This window comes from Ceratosolen solmsi, unplaced genomic scaffold (assembly GCF_000503995.2).
Source record: "Ceratosolen solmsi marchali unplaced genomic scaffold, CerSol_1.0 scaffold15, whole genome shotgun sequence".
Classification (NCBI taxonomy): domain Eukaryota; kingdom Metazoa; phylum Arthropoda; class Insecta; order Hymenoptera; family Agaonidae; genus Ceratosolen; species Ceratosolen solmsi.
The window spans coordinates 2,724,845-2,745,697 of NW_011948434.1; the positions used below are offsets into that span (position 1 = coordinate 2,724,845).

At 23.5% G+C, this 20,853-nt stretch overlaps 2 protein-coding genes across 2 annotated transcripts; one reads left to right on the forward strand and one right to left on the reverse strand.

Annotated features, from left to right (window-relative positions):
- The first annotated feature begins 185 nt into the window (after positions 1 to 185).
- On the forward strand, positions 186 to 6,889 carry LOC105364789 (orexin receptor type 2-like). Its single transcript, XM_011502816.1, has 7 exons — positions 186 to 337; positions 607 to 828; positions 2,161 to 2,323; positions 2,998 to 3,110; positions 5,493 to 5,576; positions 5,687 to 5,854; positions 6,868 to 6,889. Exons 2-6 carry the CDS (start codon positions 627 to 629, stop codon positions 5,770 to 5,772), a joined length of 648 nt encoding a protein of 215 aa, XP_011501118.1. The 5' UTR covers positions 186 to 337; positions 607 to 626; the 3' UTR covers positions 5,773 to 5,854; positions 6,868 to 6,889.
- Positions 6,890 to 10,885: 3,996 nt separating this feature from the next.
- On the reverse strand, positions 10,886 to 18,382 carry btz (CASC3 exon junction complex subunit). The gene is made up of 10 exons (XM_011502818.1): positions 18,180 to 18,382; positions 16,628 to 17,052; positions 16,335 to 16,479; positions 16,100 to 16,254; positions 15,573 to 15,979; positions 15,048 to 15,308; positions 14,645 to 14,677; positions 13,487 to 13,773; positions 12,342 to 13,278; positions 10,886 to 12,272 (listed from the first exon to the last, which is right to left on the reverse strand). Exons 1-10 carry the CDS (start codon positions 18,276 to 18,278, stop codon positions 11,887 to 11,889), a joined length of 3,135 nt encoding a protein of 1,044 aa, XP_011501120.1. The 5' UTR covers positions 18,279 to 18,382; the 3' UTR covers positions 10,886 to 11,886.
- Between the last annotated feature and the right edge of the window lie 2,471 nt (positions 18,383 to 20,853).

The following is a 20,853-nucleotide window of genomic DNA, read 5'->3' on the forward strand; positions in this document are numbered from 1 at the left end:
AATTAAAAAATAACAATAATAGTTTTATTTCAATTATTTTAATGAAGCTTAACACTTTTTTTAATATATAATTGTAATCTATATTTGTTAAGATAATCTGGTTATTGCAATAATAAATACGTTAAATAGTTATTATGTAAAGATGAAGAATAATAATTTACTGCTTAATAATTTCTGAATTTATTTCAGACTGTTTCAGTTACCGTAAGCGTTTTGACTTTAACATTTATATCCATTGACAGATGGTATGCTATCTGCTTTCCTCTCAGATTCAAGTCTACGACTAATCGAGCAAAAACAGCCATTATTATAATTTGGGTCTTGGCACTGCTCTTTGGTAATTATTTAACAACTATTATATTATAAATACTTGAGACAACATTGTCTTAAATAAATGTTATGGTTTTTAATGATCGCATGCTTATAAATCCAAATATATAAAGAAAAAGTACAGGAAAAAATTATAATCGTAAGGGTTTTCAAGTACATATAATTAATTAATAAATGAAGATTATTTTTTTTTTTATTGTCAAATGGATGCTAACGATTTTGTTATCATATTTTTATTAGACTGATTTTGAAGATTTTAATAATTATTATTACAAGACATTCCGGATCTGCTGGTAATGCACACATTTAGGGATGCTCAACTACCCCAAAAAACTATTCTATTCACCCAATGTGGTCCAACTTGGAGTAATGAAAGTCAAATTACTTTTACAATCATCAAACTTATACTTCTATATACGGGACCTTTGATGTTCATGAGTTTCGCTTATTGCCAGATAGTCAGAGTGCTTTGGCGGAACGACATTCCTGGCCATAATTGTAAGTCATAATTAAAATTCCACATTCAATTTTTATATACTTTTAACTTTTAAATATTTAATAAAGATTCATTATATAATTATTAATATTTATAATATCTTCTTCGTTCAAAGTAATCATGCATTAACGTAATGAATATTCTCAATAAACTAATAGTATTTACAAATAGAAATGAACTATAAATATTACTATAAATTTTAAAATTGTATTATTATAAATAGAGTATTAAATTTGTAAACTAATTTGGAGAATAAATGAAAATAATATTATAAATTTTATACTTGATCATTACTCATTAATTAAATGAAAGCAAATTAATTGTTATTAATAACAATTATTAAAATTTAAAATTGAATGAAATTTTCACTTCAATTAATACAAATTTTTTTTATTGTAATGTTTAATAATGCTATACTATACTATAAAAGTAAAGTATTTTATATTAATTTAATATAAATATATAAATTAATATAAATAATAAATATAATTAAAATAAATAAAAATTTTTTTTCAATTCTGTAAAATTATTTAATCATTAACAATACTTTTTTTATTCATCAGTTATGCGAATCACATAACATATATATTAAAGCTTATGTATTATTCTTTTTCTAAATTAATTTATACAAATTTTATATTGTGTAGAAATGCCATTAAATACGATCGTATTTGCATTTAAGCCAATTGTAGTTTTCCAAGTCTATAATACAAACTATTCTAACTTCAGTACAAATTAAACCTTTCAAGCGTTCATTTTTCGACTTTACACATTTTAAACTTACTTCATATTAGACATTTTATAACGAATTAATGTAATAAAATATAAGATATAAATAATTACTTATTTATAATTTATAAAACTTAATGTAATACAGAAAATTTTTTAATATTTTGTCTTAATAAAAATAATTTAATTCATCCGTATTTATTCAAATTAATATTTTTAATGTAGTTGAGAAATATTTTATAATTTATATTTTCAAATTTCATAACCTTTCTATATTATTTTGAATTATAAAGTATTCAGTAGAAGAGCTTATAAAAATATTGAATATTAAAAGAATAATAAAATTATAAACATATTAATATAAGGTTTGTCGAGTTTTAAAATGATCTTGTTATAGGTTGTGCAGAAATGAAACTTAGCCACATATTTTATTGATTGTTGTAAATCAAACATAATAAAATGATTAAATACTCGATTATTTATTTATTAATATTGAAAACAAATAATAATAATAAAGTTGTTATTATTTATAATTTTCAAACATATTAAGTTATATGAATAAAGAAAATTTTTCTCTAAATTCAAAAAATTTATGTACAATTTAGTGTCAACTCGAATCATCAATGCTAACGAATTGAGCTCGCAGTCAAATGTTGGGAACCCCGAGGGTCAAATAAAGTCTCGAAGGAAAGCTGCTAAAATGCTTGTCTCCGTCGTCCTCATGTTTGCAGTTTGCTGCTTTCCGGTGCACTTACTCTCTATCTTGAGGTATGATATTTATGAACGTTGTCGATGTAGCGCGACGGATGATGTTTTTAAAATAGCACAACCATTCGAAGCATGAACTTTTAAGTGTTCATATACCTCGACAATAAAGTAAATGTTTTCCACGAGATACTCAGTTTGTTCGGTATGAGCTAAAAGTGTCAGTGATATATGTGCACCGATGTTATAATTATAATATTATTACAAAAAAGATGCATGTTCTATCAAAAATTTAATTTAATTTGAAATATACAATCGATTTACGTCAAGTGCTTTTATTGCAAATAAGTTTCAACCATTAAACAACGATTGATTCTTTTTTTTTTTATCAAATATCAATAATTTTTTATTAATGAAATTTAATTTTCTGTTTTAAAAGTAAAATAAAATCAACAGCCTTTGAATTTTTAAGAATTATACAAATATTTTTAAGACAATATTTTTATGTAATACATCATTCTAAATTACGCAGCTCCATTTATTTAAATTATTTAAATTTATTAAGAATTTAATTTATATTTGTGTTATATTTATAACCATGATTAAATAAATAATATATTTAAGGAAATATTTCTGCAGTTGTGAACATTTTAAAATTTGTATTAATTTATATACTTCATTAGTATTAACAATTTATTTATTTACTAATTTGTATTTTTTAACACTTTTTATTATAGAAGTACTATTATAATACGCGCGAGTCCATTGGCGAACGTAACAAGCTGTCTCGTACATTGGTTATATTACGCTAACAGTGCGATCAATCCACTAATTTACAACTTTATGAGCGGTAAATATAATTTTTATTTTGATATTATATTTTTCTTTTAGCCCATAAAATATTTTGTTTACTTATTCAATTATTTCTGAAATTAAGTAAAAAATAATTATATAATTACCGTTATATACATAGTACATATTACGTACATAGTACGTACCATAATATACACAGTTTAATTAATAATTCTTCTCATTTATTTCTATTCTGTCATATTTATTCACAATCCAGTATCTATAATAATAAAGAATTTATTATTTTATTATTGAATTCAATATTTTATCTGTATATTTTTATTATAATTACAATCGTTTCCATTTTTCAGTTTACATATATTTATGAATGATAAATATGCATACATATATTCAAATGAAATTAAAGCAAAATAAAATCTTTTTATTATATATTGCACGTACGAAATTTTATCAGATACAATTGTAAGCATATTAAATATATATTTAATACACAGCAATATTTTGAAAAAATAAAAAATTCAATATATTTAATTATCGAATATTTAATTTGTTTGTAATATTATAATTTTAATAATAGCGTAATAAGCATTAATATTAAATATATACAATGAATTTTATAGCGAATATTTACTACTTCTTAATGTTTCATAATTTTCTAAATATATCGCATCTGTATTTTACTAATGGATCACATTATGAGATTGACATATTTGATTAAATGAATTTTTAAAAGAATATAAATGTTAATTAATTATTGCATATAATAGATAACACAATTTTGTTGTAAAAAGATAAAAAAAGTCAAATAATGGATCCATATTCTTTTCATTATTTATAATATACGTTATACTAAATATAATAAAGGATTTTATGAATTTTCATATTTTTAAATGAAATGCTTACTCATCAATTAAAATAACATTCCAAATGTTCTTTTACTTATTGAAAATATGTTTTAATAGAACTGACCTTATCAGGTTGAAATAAATACTAATTCTGAATTTAAGTCAATAAAAAAATTAAATTATTAATATAAAAGATTAATACTGTATATTTTTATTTAAGTACCAAAAGCAATATTTTACTGCGATATGATTATAAATAAGTACCCTTCCTTATAACTTCTCCCCCATTTATCATATCAGGACTTTTATACTATTACTAGTATCACCATATACAGTAATAAAAAATACTAAAAACTTCTGTATCTATGAAGCTTGTTTATAATTGGTATGTATCGACTTAGTTTAAAAGCATAAATGTCAATAAATAAAGAACCTGTAATTGAAATAAAGAATGTGTGTAATGAACCTATAAGGATTACAATTAAATAGACTTTATACCTCATTGATATCAATTTTAAATAAATACTTTAAATATGTATACATTTTTTTTCCAATAACTCATATAAATGATAGTTTTTACAAACAAAATTTTCCGTGAATACTGAGTACCTTACAGTAATTTAGAAAGATGTTTATTTACATGATTTTTACATAAAATATTCAATAGAAAATGTAATTAAACTTGTTAATTTAAAATTACATTACAGAATTATCACAAATTTCAGAACATATATAATTACAATGATATATATGCTCATATAATGAAATATGACCCGATTGATATTTATTAATTTTATCAACATAAATAATAATTGCAGAAATAATTATCATTGATTGTTTTTATTTTACTATCAGTGTAGAGATACATGAAATGTAAATACTTTAAATTATTTATTTAAAAATGTTGAGTTAAACAAATATGATATAGCTATCACAAAATTAGAATTTATATTATTGTAAATTACTGATAAAATGTAAATATTAGACATTGAAAAATAAAGATATTATTCAAATTTTACCATTTAATATGTATAAGTATTTTAGAAGGTTGTTATAAAATTTATTGAAGAGTACCACAATATTATCGGTATAAATATTTTCATTGTTGGTATTAAATACATTAATATTTACTTATTAGACGAATAAATGAATGCATTGAAATAATTTATCAATTATGCTGTAAATTGTACTTATTTTTATATTTATTTTAAAAATATTTCTAATCGATATCGATAGTAGGCATGTTTTTAATGGAGATTTAGATTTTTTTATTACGATTTTCATAACATTGATTAATTTTTAAGCTCCATTTAGTATTAGGAAATAATTTAAAGTTCTCTCATATACAAATCTTCAGTACCCAAATATACAAAAATAATTCTAAAAGAAAAGTGGTTTTACCGTTCCTCCTAATACGTTTCATTTTCTTTTCTGTATTTTTAATTTTGACAAATTCTTACATATATAAAAGAACGCAGAAATATGTATTTTTTATTATCAAAGCTACTACTGAAAAAAATATTTTTATACTGTGATTAGTCCCTTCTTCGACTCTTAATCCCTCATGTTTAAAGGAAAATTCCGGCGAGAGTTCAAGCGCACGTTCTGCTGTCCACGTTCCGGTGACTCCCATAACCGAGCTGTTTATCGGATGACAGGTATGTCGATGATTACGCGGGTAAGTTAGTAATCTGAAGGTTTTCTGTAACGGCTATTTTGCGAGGTCCATGCACAGAGAAATGAATAACAATAACAATTTTCAATACAGCACGGAAATCATCCCATTCTGTGCCCTCTGCTCGAGTATTAAGCAGCCGAGTTATTATAATACGAAGTAACGATAAAGCCACCTGAATGAACGAGGACAGAGCGAATAAGAAACAGACAAGAAAAATGCTAGAGATTATAGATGCCCGGTGCATGAGCTTTCGTAAAGGTATATTTCTAACAATAAATTTGGGTTTTCAAACTTAAGATTTGTCTGTTTAATGTGAATTGGGATGAAAATACTGATCGAATAACATGATGTATTTCTTCTACCTTCCGTAAACAATTTGATAACTGTTATACATAAAATTGAAAAGGTTTTGTGTTGCAATTATAATAAAATTTTTAATTTAAACATATTCCAAGATAAACATAAAAGAATAAATTTTCCAATTATGGAAAAATATTTTTTTATAATTTGTTGTAAAGTATTTATTGCAAAGTATTATATTTATTGTATAGTATTATTTTTTTTTAAAATAAAATATTGATTAATTATTAATGTTTAAAGAAAAATTAAAATAAAAATAAAAATAAAATTAGTATTATTAGATTTGTATATTTATGTGAACATTTGTAGTCAATACTTCTGAATAATTTATACGTTTAATATATAATTAATATATTTTTTTTTAACTATTGTAACTAAATACAAATTCACTAATTTTCTATTAGTTTTTTCTTAATTTTAATTATCATTGACAATGCTTATTTATATTTAACGATACAATTTAATGTACAGAAAGTGTCTTTGAACTTTGAAAATATTAGTACAAATGTAATACGACATACGATGTACATACAACTGAAATTTATTAATATAAATATTAAATGTATAAATGAAAATTATTCACATTAATTTTGTCAATACATTCAATTAATAAATTTTATTATATAAAAAATGTTGTAGTTTAGAAAAAAAGAAATAAAAAAAAATAGATATTATTATTGAATTTAATGAAAAATAGTAGAAACGATTTTTGATTTGATAATTAAATAAAATTGTAGAAAATAAAAGCAGATATCATTAAATGTAAGTAGAAAATACTGTTATAATATTTAAAATCTCTTAGATGTTGTAAAATATCCATATTAAAATGTTTTTAAAATATAAATTTATGTTCGTATATATTATATGAAATTCTACCTGCTTAATACTATAAATTTTTTATTTCATTTCAGATTTAGAAACTATCAGCAACTATAAAATTTGATCTTCATCTTCGCATCAGATCTGAGAACTTAAATTTATAAATTGTTAAATGTGATTTTCATGTATATTAAAATGTTATATTACAAATTAGAACTCATATAATTTCAGATTCATATTTGTATGTCAAATTTATAAGAAAATCAAGTAAAAAAATATCTAATTAAAAATATGTAACGTATACTGTAAACATTTATTTATAAAATCTTGTTATTTAACAAAATAATCTTTAATTTTGTAGTTGATTATGAAAATTTTGTAAATAAATAATATATAATATTAAAGTATGTATTGTATTATATTATATCGACTATTATATTAATAATTAAGCGATTCTCTTAATTTAATCTATAACTTTTGATGTTATTGAATACCATTAGAAATTTCAATTGACATTGAATATTTTATTATTTTAATTTATATAATAATTATAGAAAAATAGTTATTTAGATTGAACGTTTTACTAATATTTATAGTAGCAACATCAATAGCTTTTCATACGTTGTAACTCCTATTTATAATTGACAATTCAACTATATTTTCTACATATTATATAGTGTACACTTATGTAGTCTAAACTTATATTTCAATTGCAATTATTAAATACAGCACAAAAATTAATATGTTTCATATAAATAAATGGCTAGTTATGATCTAATTAAAAATTTTTTCATAGTTATAAAATAATTTTTGTTTACGAAAATAAGTTTATTTATATTTAACAATAATATATACAAAATTTGTTATTAATACACGTTAATATTATCAAAAATTATAATACAAAAATTAAAAATATCTATTTAGTTTAAATTTAATAATTATAATCAGATTTTATTATCTAAGTTATATATTGGTCAACTTACTCCGAATTTTGCAATGATTTGGTTAATTTACTTCAAATGGTTACTCACCTTCAGTTTGTTCATATTTATATATTATTTATCACTTGATACTAACTTTTAAAATAAATTTTATTTTAAAATAATGAAAAAGTATTTCATTAATATGTAATATAAATAGTGTTATTATAAATATAAATACGTTCAAAATTCTTAAATTTAATTTCATAAAACAATTAGATTATATTTTATAATTTTAAATGAATATTTTTATACTTTCAATTAACCAGCTAATTAATTTTACTATAGCAAATACTTTGAATAAAATTTGAGACGTAAGTATTGTATTTAATATACGAAATTATTTATATTTTCTATATTTTTGAAAAATATACAGCATTTCGTTTTGATAGTATCATTATATTATTTTTTTTTTTTAAAGGTATTTAATTGTAATTGTATCTATCAAACAATTAAATATCTGTAAAAATTTTAATTGATATTAAAATATTTGTTTAAATTGTTCGAAAAATGAAAGTAATTAAAATAAAAATATTTTATCTGCAAATATATTTTTATTTGCCCACTGACATTAAGAAATTTAAATAAAGTTTTATATACTGAGTATCCGTATTATTATAAAAAGTACATAATTACATGGAATTTTAATATTATTTGTAATTATGAGATAATTTTACCTTTGAAAATAAATTTTTATTTGAAGGAGATACATATAATATATATATATATAGATTAGATTATCAATTAATCATAAATTATTATGTACCAATTTATTATTTAATATTTCCAATACAAAAATAAAAAGAAATTTAGTATTTAAGAATTAGTCATTTAAATTACTTAAGAATTTATTTATTTGCAAATAACAAATTTTTTAATATAAAATATATGCATTATTAAATGCATATACGTGTAAATTGAAAAATTCTGAGATTTACAAAATAGTTTTATTGTAGTCACACTAATATAAACAAAAATTTCAGTTTAAATAATTATTAAATCAAATATGAATTTAATAAGTTAAATGTATATACAAAATTAAATTTATGAATTCAATGTTGTAATAAATTATATTAGTAAACAAATATCATTTAAAAAAAAAATGGTATTGGTCGTTTTTTAAAAAAATTGTATCAAAATTTATAATTTTCTAAATATTTAATAAAGTGTATCTATAAAAAAAGAGAAAATATCAGTATATTTAATTGTTAATTTAAAAAAACGAAATTATTTCTTTCCGAAATTTATATAAATATATTTTTAATATATATTAATTATTTAAGAATTTTATGTATAACATTTCAAAATAAAATTAATATTAATTCAAACTTGATCATACATTTAAATAAATAAATAAATATATATATACATTTATTTATTTATATTTATATATTTTTATTATTTATTTAAATTTATATATATTTATGTATAATAATAATATTAATGTGTAAATATTAATTTTACTTAGCGTTCTATCCTAAGTTGGTTTATACTATGCTTATTGCTTATTTTTAAACATTTAATATAAATCTAGTGTTAAACCAAATAACGTTTTCAGTTATTTGTTTCATTTAAAATATTATTTTTAAATATTTTTAATAAAATATTTTTGCAGGTTGCATAATATTAAAACTTTTACTTTTATTAGTTTAATTCTTACTTTATAAACTATTTCTTAATTCCATAATTTTAATAGGCTCATGAAAAATTCTGTTACGTGAAACTACGAAATATTAAAAAGATTAGAAAACAATCATAATGAATTGAATTATTCATTATTATCGCAATATTAACTCTAAGTATATTTATTATTGTATATAAATTATTTTTTATTATTTTTCTCCTATTTACATTTTATTTAATCGTTGCGTTTAGTTTAAAAGTATTTTTAATGGTTAAAAAAAAACGGTATTTTCAAAAGTAGTTTTAAAGAATAGAAATTTCTGTAATAGTTTCTGATCTTGATTAAGAATTAATTTAAAATTAAGAAGAATTATTAATTTAATTTATACGCAAGAAATTATCGACAACAATGTTTTTAAATTAATTTTAAATATTCGTTAGTGTTTTTATACATTGTCTATAATATTTACATTAGTTATTTATATATATATATATATATATATTTGTTATATGTATTTGAATACTGTTGCACAATTATATGATATTTAAACATCAGTATAATGCAGTCACATTACTGGTGATATCAAATTCCTTTAAAATCTTGCATTTGAAAATATGCTCATTAAACCGAAATTATAGAAGGAATTTAAATAAAAGAAAATAACATTATTCAAATTATTAAATACATTTGATCAAACAGTTTTCAAGATTTGTATATCCACGAGTTTCATCTTAAGAAAGAACATTAACAAACGATGTTTATTCTTATACTATAATTATTTTTTTTATATATATTATTTCATAATATATATGTTTAAAATTTATTTTTAAGCATAGCAACTCATTAAAGCCTCAAACCAAAATAATTGTTTAATTATTTATATAAATAAATACACTCATTTATACTGCTTAACTTACATATCTATCAAATAAAGAATTTCATCGAACGGTTTAATAAAAAAAACTTTTTATTCAAGAGGGTGTTTTTTGAAGAAAAAATATAATGTATAATTATTATTAAGATACATCTGTTAAATATTAAAAACAATGTTAGCAATAATAATTATGAAATAAAATTATTTCATGAAAATAATTCAACATTATTAATTTTCATAAAAAAATAATTTAAGTGAATAATAATAAGTGAATGTATATGTATATAAAGCTTAGACAGTTTTAGATTTTTACTTCATTTTCTATATTCTTGTTATTTACAATATACACTTTGATGTATTATAATTTTTTTTGTTATTTTGTTGCTTTGAAAGACGCGAATCATATTAATGATAAAGGAAACATGTTTTTTTATGTATAAAAAACTCGCTTAGAAATAAATAAAGAAACATTAAGCAATTAATCAGTATTAAAGGCAGGTAGAATAATTTACAATAATTCATTATATTTTCCTAATATATTAGTAGCATCTTCGGATGCGAATCTTGCTTTCTTTACTTATTTTTAATGTCGTGATATAACAATAAACTACAAAATATAAAATAGTCTTATACGTCATTTTTTCTATTTTCATAATAACGCACAATTGTGCATAGCTTGCACTAGCATATTATTATAGTGCAAGTATAATTTGTAGAATGATACATAAAGTACTTCAAGGTGACGTATATTATGTATTTATATTTCCTCATTGTTGTGGCAAAAAATGAAAAGCGATGAAAGTATAATAGTAGAAGCTGTAAAGATTATAAGAATAATATCAAAATGTTTTTAATTAGTTACTCATTTTTGCAAGTAGTTTGGTTGACAGTTTTGCCACTAAATGCTTTACGATTTGCTTGAATTAGAAGCAACAGAAAATTTGCGAAAAAGCGATATAGAGTTTAAGGCCTTATCCTTTTAATATTACTCTCATTATTTCTTAAATTTATCATAAAATTTCTGAATCTCCCACATAATAACAATATGTTTATTTTTTATATTTTAAGATCATGTAAAAGTAAAAATTTGTCAAAAAGCATTTATCGATCCTGCTACTATGCCCTCGAATATTATAAAACACTAAGTGATTAACAAAAGCTCTTTCATTCATATGGTGAATTAAGCCATTGATATACAAATATTTTTGTACAAATAAAAAAAGTATATTAGAGAAGAACTTTTGTCGCTATCACGACTTGCCAGATTTTAATTTTATTTACATGTTTCATCAGTTTTATTTCTATTCAATGAAAAGAAATAAAATCTTATAACAAAATAAAGATTCATTTTCTAACTTATAGTATTTATCTTGTAAGGAAAAAGCGAACTATAAATGTATTGCTATAAGGCAATATCATTATATTAAAAACTCTCGTTTACATATTTTTATCCTTCATCATTTTTTTTTTTCAAACCGACAAAAGCGCTAAATTTTATGATATAATTCGTTATCAATAAGATGCAAAGTAGTTATGTCAGTTTGCTTCAGCATAATACAAATCCATTGGTAATAGAGTTACAATAAAAAGGAGTAATTCTTGAAACATGCAAGAGCTTTTTTGTTTCTTCAATTTAGGCAGCTGCTTCTTCGATCACAGAACTTTCCTTAATACTACAGTCCGTCTCATTTTTTCCACTCAATAATTGAACAGACTTTGTAGAAAGTTCTTTCATATCCTTGCTGGCTATTGTTGCAGTACTCCCGACGATACACGTTACTGGGGTATCTGCTGTTACTTCCGCGGATGCTGTAGTTACAGTTATTGTTGCTTCTGAGATTGTTGCTATCGTTGTTACAACTGCTTTTTCTTTTACATCTGGTACAATGTCGGGAACAACAACTTCGACTTTAGTTAGCATCTTTGACTGTCCTGCTTCTGTATCGATCAGAACTGCTTCTAATAGTTTTTCTTCGCTAGATACTACTGATCTTTCTTTGTCTGCAACAGTTGTTTCTTCTAATGAAAGTATTGTTGTTATATTGGTTGAAATATTTAAATTTTCATGGAATAATCGATCTAGCTTACCTACTACTTGAGAAGTTATTTCTTCGTTTAGCTGATTTACAATTTTACTACTACTATTACCATCATCTAGTTGCTGCTGTTCAATTAATTTCTGATGTTGATCTTCCTGTTCAAGCACCTGTTCATGTTCCTGTTGCTGAATCAATTGTTGATGTTCATCTTGTTGCTGTTGCTTAATCAATGGATCATGTTGATTTTGTAGGTGCTCCTCAATGAATTGTTGATGTTTTTGTTGCTGTTGCTCAATTAATTGTTGATGTTCATGTTGCTGCGGTTGATCTTGTAGTTGTTGCTCAATCAACGGTGACTGTTTTTGTTGTTGCTGCTCAATTAACTGTTGATGTTGATCTTGTTGCTGTTGTTCAATCAATTGTTGATGTTGATCTTTTAGTTGCTGCTCAATGAACTGCTGCTGTTTTTGTTGCTGCTGCTCAATTAACTGTTGATGTTGATCTTGTTGCTGTTGCTTAATCAATTGTTGATGTTGATCTTGTAGCTGCTGCTCAATCAATTGTTGATGTTGATTTTGTAGCTGCTGCTCAATTAATTGTTGATGTTCTTGTTGCTGCTGCTCAATCAATTGTTGATGTTCATGTTGCTGCTGTACAATTAACTGTTGATGTTGTTCTTCCTGCTGTTGTTCTATTAAATGTTGCTGATGCTGTTGCAGTTGCTGCTGTATTGCTTGTTCTTGTTGTTGCTGTTGTTGCAATTGTTCTTGTACTTGAGGTTGTAATTGTTGTTGCGTATTTCGATTTCGTCCTCGGTTGTTCTGATTTTGAAGATTGTCAGGTGGTGGAAGTATAGGTATTGCTGCTTTCGGTCGTCTAAGAGGAACAGGTTGTTGTTGTTGTTGCTGCTGCTGCTGTGCTGGACTGTAATAAGTACAGCCCTGAGGTTGGTAAAGTCCTACTTCTTGAGGAGGTGGTGGACCTGGCTGCAGAAGACGTATAATATAAGACAATGAATTAATTAAATAATTTTATTGTATATTTAAATATTCATTTCCAAATTCTGTACTTATTATGAAACGTGTAATTACAATTTGAATTTTAGAACCGTTGAAAGCAACTTTCAAAATTATTATTTTTAACAAACTAAAATTTAAATTCGAAGCGAAGGATGAAAGATAAAATAGCACTTACTTGAACGGCAGCAGGATTATATCCTTGATAGTTGGGTTGGAAAATGGGACCATTTGGTCCTGTGACATAATTTATAATGCTGGGCGGCGCCGTTTGCGATGGTATGAATTGTGGTGGTGGCACAAGAAACGGTGGTGGCGCATGAGGCGCATGAGTCGCATGAGGAGCATGCGGTGCATAATTAGTTGGCTGGGCTCCAGGAGGTATTGGAATTACCGACTGACCGGTCATTGCGGTTCCTGCTGCTGATACTGGTGCTGTTTGCTCGTATGGACCCGGTGGATATCCTGAATAAATAATAAATTATAATTATTGTATTTTTATGAAAACATTTGTTGATAAGTTAGATGCAAAAATTACAATTTCCTTCAATCATATACAAGAATAAATAATACATTTTAACTGTAACAAAGTAAACAAAAAAAAGTACAAGTTCGCTAGTTAACCACGTAAATTATAATAAATTTTTATTGTTCACAAATTGAATATGATTAAAAAAATTTTTAAAATACTATTTAATTTTATTATAAGTTATATCGTAAATTTTTTACATAAAACATTTATTTTCGATATAATTTCGATAAAATTACCTACACGTTTTTTTATTTTATCTCTGTAATTTATATTTATGATACAATTTTATTTTTATTATTATTCATTTTTAATATTACTGCATTATAAATTAAAATTTTTTAATACCAATATTTCTATTTTTTATGATTACAATCTGTAGCTATAGTAATTATGAAAAAACTAAACCATAAATTCAAACATGTTAATTTAATAGTTTAAAACAATTGTAAAATTTTTTAATTGTTTTACACAAATACAATATAGTGAATATGAAACGATAAATCAATTTATAATATTAATTAATTTACTAAAAATTATTAACAGATTTATTTTATTAATTAATGGTTTTATTTTGCTTATAATATTCTTTAATTTATAATACCATGTAAATATTAGAAAGTTATTTTATATATTATTTGAACATAAGATATACTAAAATATTTAAAAATATTGCCTTGTATTTATTAAAGCACTAATAAATATTCATATTAATATTTATAAAATTTTATCATTATAATACAATGCATGCAATCAACACTGAACAATACAAAAAAATTTTTTTTCAGCTCTTAAGATATTCCTTACCTGGTGATTCTAAAACAGCTCTTGAACTTCCAGCTAATGGTTGCATGTGGATACAGAATAGTTTTTTGTTAATTCTTTTCCTTTTATAATAATTAAGTTTGAAGTAAAAGTATTCATTTATATTATTTTATTATGAATATATTTTTCAATAATAATAATGAAATTAATAATTTATTTTATTATATATAAATATTCAGAATCGTGAAATAAAAATCTTTCCTGATTTTATTATATTATAAAAAAATAATTTATATTTTTATTTAATCATAATGAAATTTTATAAATAAATTAATTAATGTATTTCCAATAGTAAAAAAATAAGTAAAATCATTTTGTTTAATGTAAATGTTTATTTTTAGTGTAGTAGTTTTTCTATAGAACATTAAAATTGTTTGCGTTTTACCTTGAGGAGGAGGATAATAAGTGTGTTGAGGAGCAGATTGATAATTTGGTTGTCCTGAATTTGTAGGCCCTTCTGCGATTGGAGGCCGTTGACGAAGGCTAGAATATCGCTTCGGTCGATTTGTAGATATGTCTTGTTGAGATGTTTGTTGAGGAGCTTGTTGTTGAGATGGAGGTGGTTGTTGTTGCGGATGACTTGGCTGAATACGCGGAGGAACTAAAGTCGAATGCTGTTGACTAGATGTTTGACTGTAAAAGTGCTCTAGGAATATGAAATAATTTATACATTAATATCTTGAAAATAATAAAAAAATATTAAATAAAAACTCACAATATTTTGATAAAAATATAAAGAAATAAAAACTAAAAATAATGATTATTAAGAAATATATAATTATAATTATATAAATATAATTATCTAAATAATTATTTAGAAATAATTTAGAAAAAACATACAACTAAATGTAATTACTCAAAGAAAAATTGAGTATTATTTAAATTAGAAATGACTGATTTTCTAACTCACTATTTTGTCTTGTGGCATGATGATATGACGGACCTTCTGTAGATAAATTCATATGTTTCATATCACTAATGATTTGTTCATGTTCAATATTACTTCTTCTATTATCCGTATTGATAAGACCAGAGCCTCTCCCTTTTGGCTTAGATTCTATCGTTCTACTTCCAACTATATTATTATTTGTATTAGCTTTAAAACCACGTCCGCGACTTTTATTTGCTGTAAAGTTTACAGTCTCTTGTACTTGGGGTGATCTTTTATTATCCCGAGGAGTAGTTTTTACAATCACAATTTTTTCAGTATCACCAGTAGCTACATTACATTCATTTGTATTTTGAATATATGGAGTATGTTTCACTTCTCTTTTCCAAACTAAATTATTTCTTTCATTTGGAACTTTATTTTCATTTCTAAAAATATAAAAATTTATTAAATGGCAAAGAAAAATTTAAAAATATATTTCTATTGAATCACAATATAACACAAAAACAAAATATTTAATATTATCTAGTGATATCACATATACTTACACTTGACTATTTGTAAATTGTTTAGATTTTGGTTTCTGACCATCAGTTTGTTGCAATGGAGGAAAATTTTGTATTTTATTCAAATGTATCTTGTTCTTATTACTATACCAAGCTGATGTAATTACTGGTTCCTCTTCTGTCATTTTAGACACATCCTATTTAATAATTATAAATCAATTATGAATTAGTTTGTTCTATTAATATGGTATTTCATTAATTCCATTTACAAACATACATTATCCTTTGAATTTAATAACGGAAAATCTTCTCCAGTTCGATTGGATTTTTTAATATTAGTTTTATGCATAGGTACACTTCCTGCAACTTTTCCATAAGCATCTTCATCTTCCCAATTACGTGTGTATTTATTTGGACCACGTCTATAGATTATAAATAAAATAAAATATTCAAACAAAATCCATATACTAAAATTATACTTTTCATAAAAAAATATAATGTTGCTTAGTAAAGATATTATCATGAAGGTTAATAAACGAATTGTTTAAAAAATTAAATATACTGGTATACCCATATCTTCTTCTCCTTCGTGCTCTAGGTGGTCCTTCCTCATTTCGGATATCGTAGCCATATACTGCTATTAATTCAGCATGGCTTTTTGGGGCTTGTTCTTCATCATTATACCTATCATGATCCCATCTATCTTCTTTATCTTTCCATACTTTCTTATCTTTTACTTCACGTTCTGGCTGTGTTTCTGTAATTTCGTCATTTACTTCATCTGCTGTTCTAACATCGTGCTCATAAAAAGTACCCCGTTTAGGAATATATTGTGGATTTCTTCGATCTTCATCACACTCCAACTTTTTTGGAGTTTTTTCTTCCTCCTGACCGTCTCCACTTTCTCGCTGATTCTTATCCTGAGATTCTGTATCTGAATCGCTGCCTGCAGTATCATATTCTGAGTCGTGCTGATCCTCTGTATGTTCACTGCTCTGTAAATGATTTAAAATTAAAAACTTATTTTTTTATTTAAAGACTTGATTTTGATTCAAAGCTTTTATGAATTATTAACATAAAATTCTAATTTGTTTAATTTTTTGCATAATATAAATTTTATTAATCAGAAACAACTATTATTTAATAGTTAAATATCAATAAAGAATTAGAAATTGAACTATTTTCTTTGCTCAAGTAAGTTTAAAGACGCCAATTTAATTGAAATAAATATATTAATATTTCAATAAAAAGATTAATATTAATAAAATTTCCAATTACTTAAACTGTTTTGAATTCCAATATATATTATTTCATTTTCAAATTAACTTATTAATTAATATTATTTAATCTGATAAAAAATAGGGTTATTATTTTAATATAAGAATATAAAATATAAAATATAAAAATAATACAAAAATATTAAGTGGACTCAATGATTTTATCACTAAGTTCAATTGAATTTATAAATGTATAGAATTACTTTGAAAATCATACAGGTTTAAGAAAGATAGTAAACTAGAAAGTAAATACAGTTAAAAAAATGTTAATTAAGAAAGAAAGTCCAGCATAGTATCGGCGAATAATATAAAACAAAAAGTAAATGTCAAGTAAAACAGGTCAAAGCTTTTTGGGTCATATAAGATTTCACTTAAATTTACTAGGTTAGTTTTGATTTATTATATGTTTATAAGGTTATTTGATAAATATTTTACAAAATATTTCTGAGTGATGCAACGGTTGTTTCCGATTTAATATCTAATCGAGGGTGATTGAAACTACAAGCCATATAATCTCGCAGTAAAATATCAATATCAACATACAATCTTATTTAAAAAAATATGAGAATAACAGCGATATTTATAAATTTGCGTGAAACCTTTTGGCATAACTTAATGTAGTTGAAAACCTAAAATTCCTTGGGAAAGCTCTATCGTTTAAAAGTGCCAGAAATAAATGAGAACTTTAATTTTTTACTGTCGAATAGAATGGTAATCAAGCATCTACATCAAAATAAAAGTAAACATCGATGTCACAGAAATTGGACAAAGAAAAAAAGATATTCGATAGCAGCGACAGTGGGTGTAAAATGCATAACAGGGCAGACAAGCAAAAGGTCACTCACCTGCGTCTCCTTCGTGGCGTTGAGTTCGTCATACGATTCTGAAAGATCATCCGAACCGCCGGACTGTTGAGATTTCCTACGACGACGACTGTCCGACATCTTATACAAATGTTTTAGTCGAATGCAAGGCCAAATATTAACTTAAAGGATGGTGCTGATGAGGAAGCAAAAGATTGTACAAACAATCTAAGGGGGATGCCTAAACGATAAAGACACTTGTAAATCTTACTCTTCTACGTGCCTTGCACAGTGCACACACTGCCGCATAAGCGGGTTGCGGGACGGAATCAACCGCGAGAAGATGCAGCAGTAGAGAACGACAGCCTCGCCTTCGCCGATATGGTGTATGCATACACGATATCGTATAGAGGCGCGCGCACGCGCGAAAAATCTGCATAGGCAAGAGATAGTATGTGTTTATAATGCTGCTTGATTTTTACAAGCTATTTCATGGAGAAGACAGAAGATTACTAAACTGGAAACTGAATAGATTTCAATTCGCAGATCTAGTTGTGCATTTAATCGTTTTGCATGCGCATACCGTACACCTAGGCTAACCTGTACAATTCATTTAGGGTTAGAGTAGTGATGGAAAAATTAGTAATTTCCCGTGAGCGGGAAAATTTAAATTCTATTTTGTACTGGTATAACTAGATAATTCGAATCGATTTTTATCTAAAAATATTACTTTATTTTGTTAATGAAAATGTGCATGTTGATGTGTTTGTTAGTGAAAATGGGTCCATATATTTTCATTTGACTTTTTATTTGTGCTTGCATGTGTACTTGGCGTATATGTACTATTATGAATTTAAAAATTCTAATTTTTATATTTTATTAAATAAGCGTAAATTTAATTGAATTATATTAAATAATTACATAATCAATTTTCAATATTAATTAAAAACAAAAATGAAGTCCACAAAAAACCTAATTTCTCTATTAAGGAAAATTAAAAAATTAGTAATTATAAAGTATTAATTTTATAATCCATGTTTACAGTGACTATAATTATTTATTAAAGTATACAAAATATAAATTTTAAAAATAGAAATTTTCATTTTTTTATTTTTTAAAAATACATCGTATTTGAAAATATTTCTCCAATAAATATATAAATAGAATTTTGTTGTGATAAATTCTGAAAATTTTTTTATTTAATAATATGAAATTTGTTTAATGATTTAAACAATTAATTAGAATACCGTTTATGATTACACTGCTATTAATTTATAGTATTGTAAACTGTAACACTTCATAAATATATTAATTTTTCACAGATTTTAATATTCCTTAATGTATTATTAAAAATATTAATTCAATATTAATTAATTCTAATTAAAACTGTAATTTATTTTATTTAAAACTACGAAGATATAATATTTAGATTTATGATAAATTTATATACTTTATACTATTTAACATTATTTGAGCATTAACTTAAGTTCACTTCTATATAATAATTTTAAAAGGATTAAAGCATTTAAAATTGATCATTTTTATTAAATTCATTTAGATGTATTAAATATAACTCTCCAGTCTAATACAAAGTATAGTCATCTCATAATTGTATACCTTACAAGTAAATTCGTATATTTTCATAAAAAACTTAACGAAAAACTACAATTATATTGTTATATAATACACAATTAAAGTATAAAGAATATTTAATTCTACAATGTTTCCTTTAAATCGTTACAAATTAAATATATATCTTATTAATAAATTGAATAATATGTATTACATTGATAATACAATATATTCTTTATACATATGTTCATACAATATTCTTCATACAATGCATACATTTAAATTCAAATGGATTCAATAAATTAATAAATATCTAATCGCAATTACTATATTATTATATAACATATCTTGTTCTCGTTTAAATAAATAAAAATTTCGTTAATATTTTACATTAATTCAAAAGACAGTTAAATATATATATTTATACAATTGATATTTAAATGCAATTAGCAATTTCATTATTTATGTTTATTTAAAATACTATAATAATTTTTCGAATGTTAGCTTTTATAAAAAGAAAATGAGAAACAATTGATTTAAATTGAAAAATAATATGCTTGGAATTTAAACATCAAATATTAATATATTACGTTATTTAAATATATATAAAATATAACTTTTAATTTAGATAAAATAATTTTTTAGAAGAAACAAACTTGTTAAATGATTTATTAAATATTATATAGATGTTTTGTAAAAAGTAGTGTATTGAATCGGCTATACAATATTACATCTGCAATTGAAATTTTTTAAATGTTGCAGTAATAGTCCTAGTTATTCCTTGCTCCATATGAATGATTTTGGAAATTCTTAAGTCATCAAGATTGAAAGTACATAGTAGCATTCTAATTTATTACAGTTGTGTTTATGCAATATTCATATGGTTTAAATTGTTATTTAAATTTTTCTTGTGATGTTAGTAATTCTGATGCTTACTTTCTTAATTCCTCATTCTTATGAAAATGCTTTTAATTAATTCTCGAGCAAATATCAAACCCATATCTTGTGTAGTATATATACATATTGCTGAATCTAAATAAGAAACACGCTGTATAGAATTACATATTCTTAAATTATTCTATTTTATTTCAATTCAAAATCGTAACAGATTTGATTAATATCAGTTTGGATTGAAGCTATCAAA